Source organism: Haliotis rubra, unplaced genomic scaffold (genome assembly GCF_003918875.1).
Source record: "Haliotis rubra isolate DU_JTF1 unplaced genomic scaffold, ASM391887v1 Scf864, whole genome shotgun sequence".
In the NCBI taxonomy this organism is placed as follows: Eukaryota; Metazoa; Mollusca; class Gastropoda; order Lepetellida; family Haliotidae; genus Haliotis; species Haliotis rubra.
Window position 1 is genome coordinate 379,793 of NW_025767595.1, and position 11,935 is coordinate 391,727.

General features: G+C 43.5%; 1 protein-coding gene across 1 annotated transcript; it reads right to left on the minus strand.

Annotated features, from left to right (window-relative positions):
- Positions 1-2,607: 2,607 nt before the first annotated feature.
- Positions 2,608-5,062, minus strand: LOC124263006. The gene is made up of 2 exons (XM_046697621.1): positions 4,921-5,062; positions 2,608-3,617 (listed from the first exon to the last, which is right to left on the minus strand). Exons 1-2 carry the CDS (start codon positions 5,060-5,062, stop codon positions 2,608-2,610), a joined length of 1,152 nt encoding a protein of 383 aa, XP_046553577.1.
- Positions 5,063-11,935: the final 6,873 nt, after the last annotated feature.

Genomic DNA, 11,935 nt, shown 5'->3' on the forward strand with positions numbered 1-11,935 from the left:
ACTTCAAGGATGTTGATGTACCTAGACTAAGAAAAGCAGAATCTGAGAGTTTTGAAGGAGATCTAACATTATCCGAACTGTCAATAGCATTATGAACAATGAAAATTGAAAAAGTCCTGTCCCCGATGGCTTTACTGCGGAATTTCTAAACATTTTCTGGAACGATCTGGGCTTATTTCTGCTAAAATCTCTAAACTATGGATTAATAAAGGCAACCTGTCAATCAACCAAAATCAAGGTCTTATAGCGTGTATCCCTAAGGGAAATAAGCCTACAAAATCCTTAAAACTGGCGACCAGTATCACTATTGAACACTTCTTATAAAATTGGTTCAGCTGCACCAGCCAATTTAGTTCTGCAAAGTACTATTAATGAAAGGGAGATTCATAGAGACACCTATCAGATACCAGGACTACTTTTATGTAGCAGACTTTGAAAAAGCATTTGACACAGTAGATAGAAATTATTAATTTTGATAAATGTACTATCGTCTTTTAAATTTTGTATCAAGCATTATTAAATGGATTAAGACTCTTTATAATTATATAGAATCTAGGATTATGGTCAATTGTTTTGCTGCACAACCTTTTAGGATTGAACGTGGGTGCCGTAAAGGAGATCCTGTTGCACCATATCTGTTTATTCTTTGTGTGGAAATGTTAGGTAACTGTAATGCCTCGTTCAATGGGTGAAAGAACTTACATTCAGCATAAACCTTCTGCAGAAAAATCACAACGTCGAACTTCCGGGGAAAGCTTGTTTTGTGACAAACTCTACAGTTTTTTGACTGGTAAAAAGACTGTGGCATGACCCGTTGCAAACACAAACCAACACGGTGCAATTTTTACCCCTCCTCCACAGAAGAGCACAAATGAAAACAATATAGAAGCGTCGTAAAATCTTTACCGTCTGCATTAATTTACGTGTTGTTACCCAGTAACATTACACTCCCCGTCTGATGACAAACCTTTGTCATCACAACCTTTGATAAACTTAAATTTTTGACTAGAAGTTACAGTCCATAATGAAGTGATGAATTGCAGAACTAAATCAGTAATCGCTCTGAAAAACTTTAAAGTCAGATTCAAAGGCACAAAATGCAACCAAATGTCACTGATCTGGTCTCTCTGAAACCAGCAACACCATCTCAGACACCGGTCGAGTGAGAATTGTCACTTTCCCATCCTTCTGGACACGCAGAACAGCTTTACGGACCTTGTCGTCCGCACCTGGTAGAACAGTCATGACCCGTGCCATGGGCCAGTGGTTTCTGTGCTCATTCATATCCCTTAAGAGCACAACGTCTCCTTTTTGGATGTAAGGTCTGTCAGAAGTCCATTTTTGACGGGTCTGTAACGTGACGAGGTACTCGTTTCGCCAGCGTTTCCAAAACATTTCAGCCAATATCTGAACTTGTTTCCATTATGAGCGATATAGATCCTTCAAGTCATACCGGACAGTAGAGCATGACTCATGACCTGTCTTCTGAGTCAACAAGGTGGCAGGACTGAGCACAAAGGGTTCCTCAGGGTCTGAGGACACAGATACGAGAGGCCGTGCATTGATGATTGCACCTACCTCGGCCATGAGAGTCACAAGAACATCGTGAGTCAAGTCCTTCTGATTAATGTCCATCATCATGGAGTCAAGAATACGACGGGTTGTCCCTATCATGCGTTCCCATACTGACTGACTGACTGACTGAGTTTAGTTTTACGCCGCTTTTAGCAATATTCCAGCAATATCACGGCGGGGGGACACCAGAACTGGGCTTAACACATTGTGCCCATGTGGGGAATCGAACCCGGGCCTTCAGCGTGACGAGCCAACGCTTTAACCACTAGGCTACCGCACTGCCCCCTCGTTCCCATACTCCTCCCATGTGAGAAGAGTGGGGTACATTGAATATCCATGTGGATCCTGAGTTGTACAGGTGGTGACTAACAGCACTGTCCTCAACATTAACAGCATTTATCTGAAGGTCATTCGTGGCACCCACGAAATTGGTTCCGCAATCTGATCTGAAGATCTTGACTTTACCTCTGACTGATTCAAAGCGTTTTAAAGCATTTATGAAAGCAGATGAGCTCATTTCCTCCACTACTTCAATGTGCACAGCTCTTGATGTGAGGCAAGAGAACATGATGGCCAACCACTTGCTTTGGGCGGCTCCACCTCTCGTACGTCGAGTAACAATTGTCCATGGTCCAAACGTATCAATGCCAACATTTGTGAATGGAGGGCAGCTCGACACGATCCACAGGCAGATCAGCCATTTTCTGTGTCTCTTGTCTACCTCCAACCCGCAAGATATTTTCATCATCAAGATATGGATCAAGATTGAGGATTTTGCTGTCCTTTGGGAGAGGTTTTTTTGGGCACACGCTTCAATTTCTCTAGTATACACCTCACGTTGCACCTGACGTAGGAGGAAGGCTTCAACCTCCTTGTAGGTTTCACCACTTTTCTCCATTAGCAATGGAGTACGAAATCTTCTGGCAAAGCTTTTCAGCCTTGCAAAGGCCAGGACTTACCTTTTCCAAGATGAGTATCTTTGAAAATGATGATCTCCAATTTGTGTCGAAGGTTTTACACTGGTCATCAGTGTCACTTTCTCTGTCTGGACCTCCTGATCTGTGTCTGCATCAGACAGTGGATAGTCCAGAATGTCCTGTGATGCATTTTCTCAAGTAACCAGGAATTAACTTTACTGGTTGAGGCGTTGGAAGGCCGTGTTCCATGGTCAGCAGGGTTCAAGTCCGTGGGGACATATTTCCACTGCTCCGGTTTTGTAGACTTGTGGATTCTCTCCACTCTATTTGCCACATATATGTAGAAACGTCTTGTTCTGTTGTGGATGTAGCCCAAAACAACTCGGCAGTCTGTGTAAAAGTGGAAACAGTTAAGGGGAATGTCCAACTGCTCTGACACTAGCTCACCTATCTCAACTGCTAGCACTGCAGCACATAGCTCCAATCGTGGTATGGTATGTCCAGTAGTTGGTGCAACCTTCGCTTTCCCAATGATGAAGCCAAGGTTTCCTTGATCAACGGGGTTTGCACTTCTCATGTAGGCTACTGCAGCAATGGCTTTTTCTGAGGAGTCAGAAAAGATGTGGACCTCCTTGGGTCCACTGTAGTCTACACCTGGCAAGTACATACGGGGTACCGTGAGGGTTTCCAAGCGTCCTAAGAGTTCCTTCCATGCCATCCATTTAGGCTCATGTTCTGAAGGCAAAGGTTCATCCCAGTCCTTTGATCCTGAGATAAGTTCTCGAAGGAGGATCTTACCTTGCACAGTTATGGGGGCCACAAATCCGAGAGGGTCATAAACACTGTTGACTGTGGACAGGATACCTCTTTTGGTGTAGGGTTTTTCTGTTCTGGACACAATGAATTTAAATGAGTCAGTACAGAGGTCCCATCCAAATCCTAGGCTTCTTTGAATAGGAAGTAACCGTGACCCTAAGTCCAAGTCCTTGAGGTCCTTCGCACGATCCTCCTGATGAAATGCTTCCATCACCTGACAGCTGTTGGAGGCGATTTTGCACAGTCGAAGATTTCCATTTTCTTTCAGAGCCTCTTGCGTTCTTTTTAACAGGTCAACAGCCTCACTGGCTGAAGCAATGATTTTAGTCCATCATCGACATAAAAGTTTCTGGTCACAAATTGCTTCATGTCGGTCCCATATGCTTCTTCTCCTGCCTGAGCAACTTTACGGAGACAATGAGTTGCAACTGCTGGTGATGATGTATTACCGAATACATGTACACGCATTCTGTAGTCTATCAAATCTCTGGTTGGATCACTGTCACGATACCACAAAAACCGCAGGAAGTCTCTGTGACACTCTGCTACTTGAAAGCAGAAGAACATTTGTTGAATATCAGCAGTGACTGCAACTGATTCTTTCCTGAACCTGAGAAGTATCCCCTGAAAACTATTGCACAGATCTGGTCCTTGCAATAACACACTGTTCAGGGAAACTCCCTCATGCTAAGATGAGGAATCAAACACAATTCGGACTTGTCCTGGTTTTTGAGGATGGTATACACCAAAGATAGGTAAGTACCAGCATTCCTGGTCCTTCTCAAGTGGTGGAGCCACTTCTGCATGCTTGTTGTCTAGAGCCTTTTTCATGTACTCTGTGAAGTGTTCTCTCTTCACCTGATCTCGTTGCAAGGTCCGATCCAATGTTACAGCTCTCTTCATGGCTTGGGACGGTTGTTTGGCAGACGTGGTCTGCATTCACGAAAGGGTAATGGGGAAACCCAACTTCCATCAGAGTTCTGATGCATTTCAGTGTCCATGACATGAAGAAATGATTTGTCTTCAAGAGAGGGTCCAATCTTATTGTCCTCTTTTGTAAGTGTGAACAGTTCTCTTCCAAGACAGTCGTTCTGAGGCCTTTCCTTCACAGTATAGTTGTTTGGACAGGGTGTGAACAGTGATGTTCGACCATCATTTAGAAGGTGTCTTGTTGACATGCACACTGTTTGGGGGATGGACTTTTCCTAGGCACATTTTTCCAATGACAACCCAGCTTAGTGGAAGTCTTTGAGCATAAGGAGACGAAGGGGGTCCGATGCGCTGGTCGAGAACGTGGTGGCATCAATCAGATCCCTGCCAATTAACAGCATGATCTCAGCATTTTCATGCAGAGGAGGTATGAGTCCAACAATGTCAGATAGATGGGGATGATAACTAACAACAGCTGGTGTCGGTATCTCCTCTCTGTGATCTGGTAAATCTGAGCATTCGATCAAGGTCGGAAGCTGTAACTTTGCAAAACCATCAAGGGATTCTACAACAAATCCGCTAGCTGTTCTGCCAGACATATTGGTTTGTCCTGAACATGATGACAAAATGTAAGGTATCTTGTCACTATGAATATCCATCATATCGAAGAATTCACTCTTACCAAGCGTTGTGTTGCTCTGATCATCGATGATTGCATAGGCCATGATAGTCTTTTCAGGATGTCCTTCTGGAAAGATGCTGACAAGAACTGTTTTCGCACATGATTTCCCAACAGTTTCCTTGTGGACTTCTCTCCCCGCCATAGTGTTGTGCACCCTGACTGTTCTGTCTATCAGTTTCCCGTTTGTCACTGTGCAAAGCAGATAGGTGACGCGTACTCCCACATTCATCACATTTCACTGCTGTTTTACAGTCAGAGACCTGGTGTTCTGTTGACGCACATCTGAAACACACATTCCATTTCTTTAGGAGTTGCCTTCATTCATTATAAGGCTTTGCTCGAAAAGCTATGGATTCTTTCAGGGAATGCTGTGTCTTATGCAGAGGACACTTCACTGGACCTGGACCCTGCTGTGCCCTAGATGCCGCACTCTCACTGGCTGTAACACCAGTTTTTCTGTTTAACACAAAGTTCCTTGAAGGAGGGCGCAACTGTTCACTTGCCCTTCTTGATGGAACGTGACTTTGACTTTGAACTTGATACCAGAAGCTACGGTCATTTTTTATCTTGCTCATATCACTAATGAAGTCAACAAAAACATGAAAAGGTGGAAAGGTCACACTGTATTTTCTTTTGTACCTAACAGCGTGTGTTGTCCACTTTTCTTGGATGCCATACGGAAGCTTGTTAACTATCGGGGTGACGCCTGAGGACGTGTCAAGGTAAGCAAGCAGGGCACTGTACATCTCTTGCTGTTTAACTGATTCTATTTCGGAGAGTAGGTCCGATAATTCATAGAGTTTTTTGTTATCATTGTTGGATAACTTAGGAAAGCTTGAAAGCCTGGCTTTCAAAGATGCTTCCACAAGTTCAGGGCTGCCGTACCGTTCCTCAAGTCGATCCCAGATTTGCTGTAATCCTCTAGTTGGATTTAGAACGTTAGCCTGCCTTAGTCTCTGGGCGTGTTGTGAAGACATTTGACTAGCAAGTCCATCTCTTCATTGGAGCTTACACTTAGTTCTGACATGACATTCTGGAAGCTAGCTTTCCAAATGCAGTAGGACTCTGGCATGTCATCATACTTACTCAAGCGAGTTAAAACAAGTTCTTTCTTTAGAAGAAAGTTGGACAGTTCACTTGTAATACGATTCTCCTGTCGACTCATGGGAGTGGTCACCCTGGTAACCCGAGGAGGTAACTGTTGGTCACGGAAAACACGAACATGTTGGTCATGGGTAACACGAACGTGTGTGCCCTCTTCCCTCTGCTCACTTGTTCCTGTGATGACATTATCATGTTGTGTCCGAAGCTCTGTAGGATTTTGAAGAAGTTCCCCAACATACTGCTTCGTACGATCTTCAGCTGAGAGCTGTGGAAGTTGGTTAATATCAGATAACCTCGGACCACGAATGTCCTCCGATTCTAGAGCCATATATTCTGCCTGAACAGCAGCTGCATCCTTCTGTATCTTCAATAGTCCAATATCTGCTTCCATATCTGCTCTGTTACGAACGGTCTGAGCTACCAGTTGTTGCTGACGTTCCTCCATGAGAGCATGATTTTTCTTCATTTCAGCCTCCTTTTCTGCAAACTGAAGAGCTGCTCGTGCTGCCTCTGCCTTAGCACGTTTTCGAGCCAGAATTGAACTACTACCTGAAGCTGCACTTGTTCTGTTTGACCTGTCACCGTGTTTCGAGGATGCACTTGTTCTGTTTGACCTGTCACTGTGTTTCGAGGATGCACATGATGGACGAGACGATGACTCCAATAACTTCTGCAGTCTGCTGTTCAACTTGCTTGAAGCTGCATCAACCCGTTGTCGAAGCTGCTCAAATGCAGGTCTCAAATATTCACGTTCATGTCTTAGCTCTGGAATATGACTTCGACATAAAAAGTCCTCATAATTAGAAACCGCAGTTATGTGTCCGTCAAAAACTATAGCAAGTTTCTTTTCACATTCATGAAGTTCACTTATATCACCACCACAAGTGTCACAGGCTACCAACATGTCCTTAACAGCATCACATGTGTTCTGCAATTTCAGCTTGTATTCCTTAAAATATGTCATTTGTAATTCTTTTCCTTTCTCAGTTAATGTTCTTTGTCGTTGAGAACATGTTTCCTCATTGTCAGCATTTTCATTGGTGTAATCATCTTTATTAACTGTTTCTTTATCATTTTCTAATATCTGTTGTTGAAAACATGTTTCCTTATTTCTTTCAGGATTTTCACTGGCAGACTCTCCTTTAAGAACTGTTTCTTTACCACTTTCACTCTGCATCATGAGTTTATGACCTTATCAGTGTGCCATAAAACTCGGACGAGGTGAAGTGTACATTCGTTAGTTTGTAACACTGACAGCGTACCGTAACACACAATCACTCGGCGAATGGATTACACATTGACTGCCTTCTTGTAAAAAGTGTCACAAAGTTCATTTGTCAATGTTCCGATGTCAGAATAATGTTGTAACACACATACCATGTCCAAAGAAGCTCAACCTCGAAATCCAGTTGGTTGTATCGGCGATACGAATGGTCAGGTTGAAGTCTTTTCACTGTAATGCCTCGTTCAATGGGTGAAAGAACTTACATTCAGCATAAACCTTCTGCAGAAAAATCACAACGTCGAAGTTCTGGGGGAATCTTGTATTGTGACAAACTCTAGATTATAATGACTGGTAAAAAGACTATTGCATGACCCGTTGCGAACACAAACCAACACGTGTTTCCGGTGCAATTTTTAACCCTCCTCCACAGAAGAGCACAAATGAAAACAATATAGAAGCGTCGTAAAATCTTTACCGTCTGCCTTAAGTTACGTGTTGTTACGCAGTAACATTACAGTAACAATGACAAAATTAAAGGACTTAGTATCAGAAACCAAATAATATATTCTGTCACAATTTGCTGATGACACTACTCTCACATAAGATGGATCCGAAAAATGCCTCTATGCAGTTCTGAACGTCTTGCAAACATTTGCTCGCTTCTCTGGGTTAAAGGTAAACGTTGACAAGACTAAACTCATTTGGTTTAATTAACAAAAGAGATCACGTTACAAACTATGTAAATATAACTTCCTTAAGTGGCCTTTTTTTCTTTATTCTTTATTCGCAGAGTGTATGTAGGCCATCGGCCCATAATACAAATATTAAATGTTTGCAGCCATATATGATTGGCGGTGCTTTACAGCATAATAAACCAACATTGCTACATTTCTGATGACAAAGGTATTGTTTGAGGTCATCAATATATTGTAATTTGACAAAGAAGAGTATGTGTAAAACGTGGTAGGAATATATATAATATAGTGCGCAAGGAACTGTATGCAGTACACACTAAAAGGAAATGATACTCGTTTTCTATATATCCATTGTCGCACATGTTACATAACCTGTGATGTCTGGGCTTATTTGTGTATCTACCTGTCTCAATATTTAATTGATGGGAACCACAGCGAAACTGTGCGGGTGCAATGCGGAATTTACTAACGTTAAAAACCCTTAGATATGGTTCCATGGATAGATTACACTTGAAAAGAGAATATGAATACGTTTTAGAACTTGATGATAACGAATTATGCCATTCTTGATGGGATATATGCATGTAGAAGCTGGCATGATGAAGTGGAACACTTTTTATGGATAGACAACTTCTTTGTTGCAGTGGTAGTTGCGACGTTTCGGTGAAGATCCTAACACCGTTATCAAGCAAATGATACACAACATTTGCACAAGGAGAAATATATACATGGCGGGTATTGGTTTATGCAATAGAAGAGGTTGATGTACGGTGTGTTGACATGAGACTTGTTGTGATAGGAATGATTGAAGCCAGTAGACAAAGGGGGGGTTATTCTTGATTAGCCTTGATTAGTTGATCCAGAGACCATATAATAGATATGTCTCTGGTGAGTGTAAGAGAAGCAGAATTTACATTGTTGAGGGTTTTTGCGTAATGGGTGAACTTTGTATGTGAGTGCGCCAAATGTACTCTGTGATGGAAGAGTGGTGGTGTCAAATGTGGGGAAAGTTGTTTGTGTGTTGGGGTTGTATTAGGTGGGTTGTCTGTTGTTGATTGTGCTGAATTGGCTGATTTTGGGTTGAGTGGAGATGGTGTTGGCGGCGATGTCGATGTACTGTTGGATGTTTTCTTGTGTTTCACGAGCGTCTATATGTATAACCCCCTGTATTGATGATTGCTAATTTGTTTTCCATCTATGAGAGTGTGTTTTAGTGTGTTGTTGAGTTGTTGTTTGTCGGCAAATGTAATTTTGAAGCCTCGGTCGCAATTGTTTATATGTATTTGTATTGAATGTTTAATTGTTTGAGGCATAGGGCAAATTTGTTAATTGAATATGTGTGGTTGAGTGGTGTGTGTGTGTTGGTGGCAAATGCTAGGAGAATGTACTTTTTGGTTTGGGCTTGGGGTGGGGTTGCTTGGGTGCATTGTTTCTTACTTGATTGGGTGTTTTCAGTAGGTGAGATGTGTGGACGTTTTGCGGTTTTGGTTGTAGTAGTAGTTGTAGTAGTTTGGGTTGGTGGCTGGGGAGTATGATTGGTTGGTTGGGATGGTAGAAGGGAATCAAGGTCAATGCCGAAATTTATGGGAATGGGGTCTATTTGATGCGGGGATGTCAGGGATGGGAAGTCTTTGGATGGTGTGGAGAAGAGAGATGTGGACAGGAGGGGGGAGGCCATGATGCATTGGGAGGCGAGGTTGGGGAGGGGGGTAGTGGGATAGCTGGGGGACGGTGTGGATATGTACACTATATATAAATTCAAATGTAAACAAATGATAACGAGTGAGCATATATACAAAATGATAGAGAAGAAAAAACCTTTTGTGAGTAATGAGAGTTCAAATTGATGAAAGTTCAGTGATAGCTATATACACAAAAGTTCTTGATGGCTATATACACGAAAAAGTCAATGGAAACACTTGCGTTTTCCTGGCCTGGTCGGGCACGGCACGGCGGCCGGAGGGGTGAGGGTGTCAGATCTGTGCGTTGAGCTTAAGGGTGTAGAGTAGGAGGATAACTGCGTAGGCAGGGCCAGATTTGATTTATAGGTAGGTGACCAACGATCGGTGAGGCGCACTTCGTACGTCCTGCTCCAATTAGAGTCAAAGCAATGGGTAACGTGTGTAATTGCGTTTAAGTAGTCTCCGGATATGGTGGGTGATTGTATCGACGTATGGTATACTGATGATGAACGGGTCTGATTGTTGACGTGGTGGTTTGTCTTGACTGTGGTGTTGATGGTTCATCATCAGTATACCATACGTCGATACAATCAGCCACCATATCCGGAGACTACTTAAGAAGCAAGCCAACATAGATGTTGTGTTCCAGAGAGGCACATCAATTCAGCATATCCTACAAGCCAACGGTAAACCACCTACAAGCAACAAAGAAGACACTTCAGGCGTCGTCTACCACATTCAGTGCCACTGTGGTGACTAATACATAGGGGAAACGTGCCGCCCCTAAACCCTCCTCACTCCCCTCCCCCCACACCTCCCCCAAACCCGCACCACCCAAATCCCCCCGAAACCATCACACCCCCACCTCCCAAAGTTAACCCACCCCTACCAGCATAACCCCGCCACAAAACCCACCCAACTAAACAACCCCTCCTCCCCACACACCCCAGCCCCCAAAACAGCACCCCCACCAACCAAACCCCCTACCCACACCACTACCTCCCACCCTAAACCACCCAACCCCAACCTCTCCTCCAAACCCACCCAACCCACCCTAAAAAAACATACCGCACCCCACAAATAACCACTCTCACCCTCACACCACAGAAACTCAACCAAAACCTTAACAAATTGGTTGAATTCATCATCGCAGCAATACTTATGGAAAAACCCACATCCAAAAAACTCCACATACTAGCACACAAGTCCAAACTGTATCACAAAAGTCTAGCCAGCCTCCTCATAGCCCTTAGACACCCTTTCTAAACCAAACACCACTAAGCAACTCTAGCACTTAATTCCACTATTTCAAAATTCATGCCCCATCCCATGGTATTTATTAAACCCCTCTTCCAAATTACTGTAACCATGGCCTTAATACAGTGGAATTGCAACGGTCTCCGGGCACACGGGCATGAGCTTAAGGCACGCTTCGCCAAAAATAAAATTTTCCCCCGTATTATAGCTCTGCAAGAAACAAGATTATCCCCCCAAAACGCCTTCAAAATCCCAGGCTACAATTACATTCGGAAAGACAGACCTCGGCCACGTAATTACCCAGGCCCCCTTGGTGGGGGCGTTGGCATTTTCATCGCAGAGAAGCTAAACTACATCATTTCTCAAATTCCAGTAACAGATATAGAAGTCCTGGCTATTAATACTAAACTTAACAACAAAGAAATTACCATTATTTACGTTTACAGAAAACCCAGCATTAAAATCACCCACCACGATTTGGACATAATTTCTAAATTTATAGGCCCCGACACCATTTCACTCGGAGACGTTAATGCACACCACCCACTGTGGGGCACAAGACCTTACACCGACATCAATGGAACCCGCCTCGCCGACTGGCTAGACCAACACAACCTCACATCCCTAAATGACAACCAACCCACCCGTTACCCCCTCTCTCACCTCCAATCACCCACAGCCATTGACATCACACTCACCACACCCAATCTCACATCTGTATCTGGGAGCAGAGACCATATAATAGAGGGACGGCCCTCCCCAACAGTTTATCACTAACCATCAGCGCTACGGCCTGGCATGTAACTGATACACATCGACACCCTGCTGCTAACTTCCCTCTACCGGTACACATGCGCAACAGATGCGCAGACATTCGTAAATGAGCACTCTGGTAACCACGAAAACAATATTGCGTAATATCCGGGCCGAGAGTTAATTCCCTTAGCGGGATTTCCCCGGCTGCGTTTGACAGCTCCAATAAACTGATTACAATAATCTTATTTTTTATCCGATCTCTCATTTGCACATGTCAACTGACAACATCGTAAAAC

Excerpts from the sequence above, each read along its gene's own strand:
- LOC124263006 (XM_046697621.1), bottom strand. The coding sequence starts at position 5,062 with ATGGCGGGGAGAGAAGTCCACAAGGAAACTGTTGGGAAATCATGTGCG. Across the intron at positions 3,618-4,920 it reads TCAGAGCAACACAACGCTTG|CCAGTGAGGCTGTTGACCTG; the intron begins GTAAGAGTGAAT and ends TCATTGCTTCAG.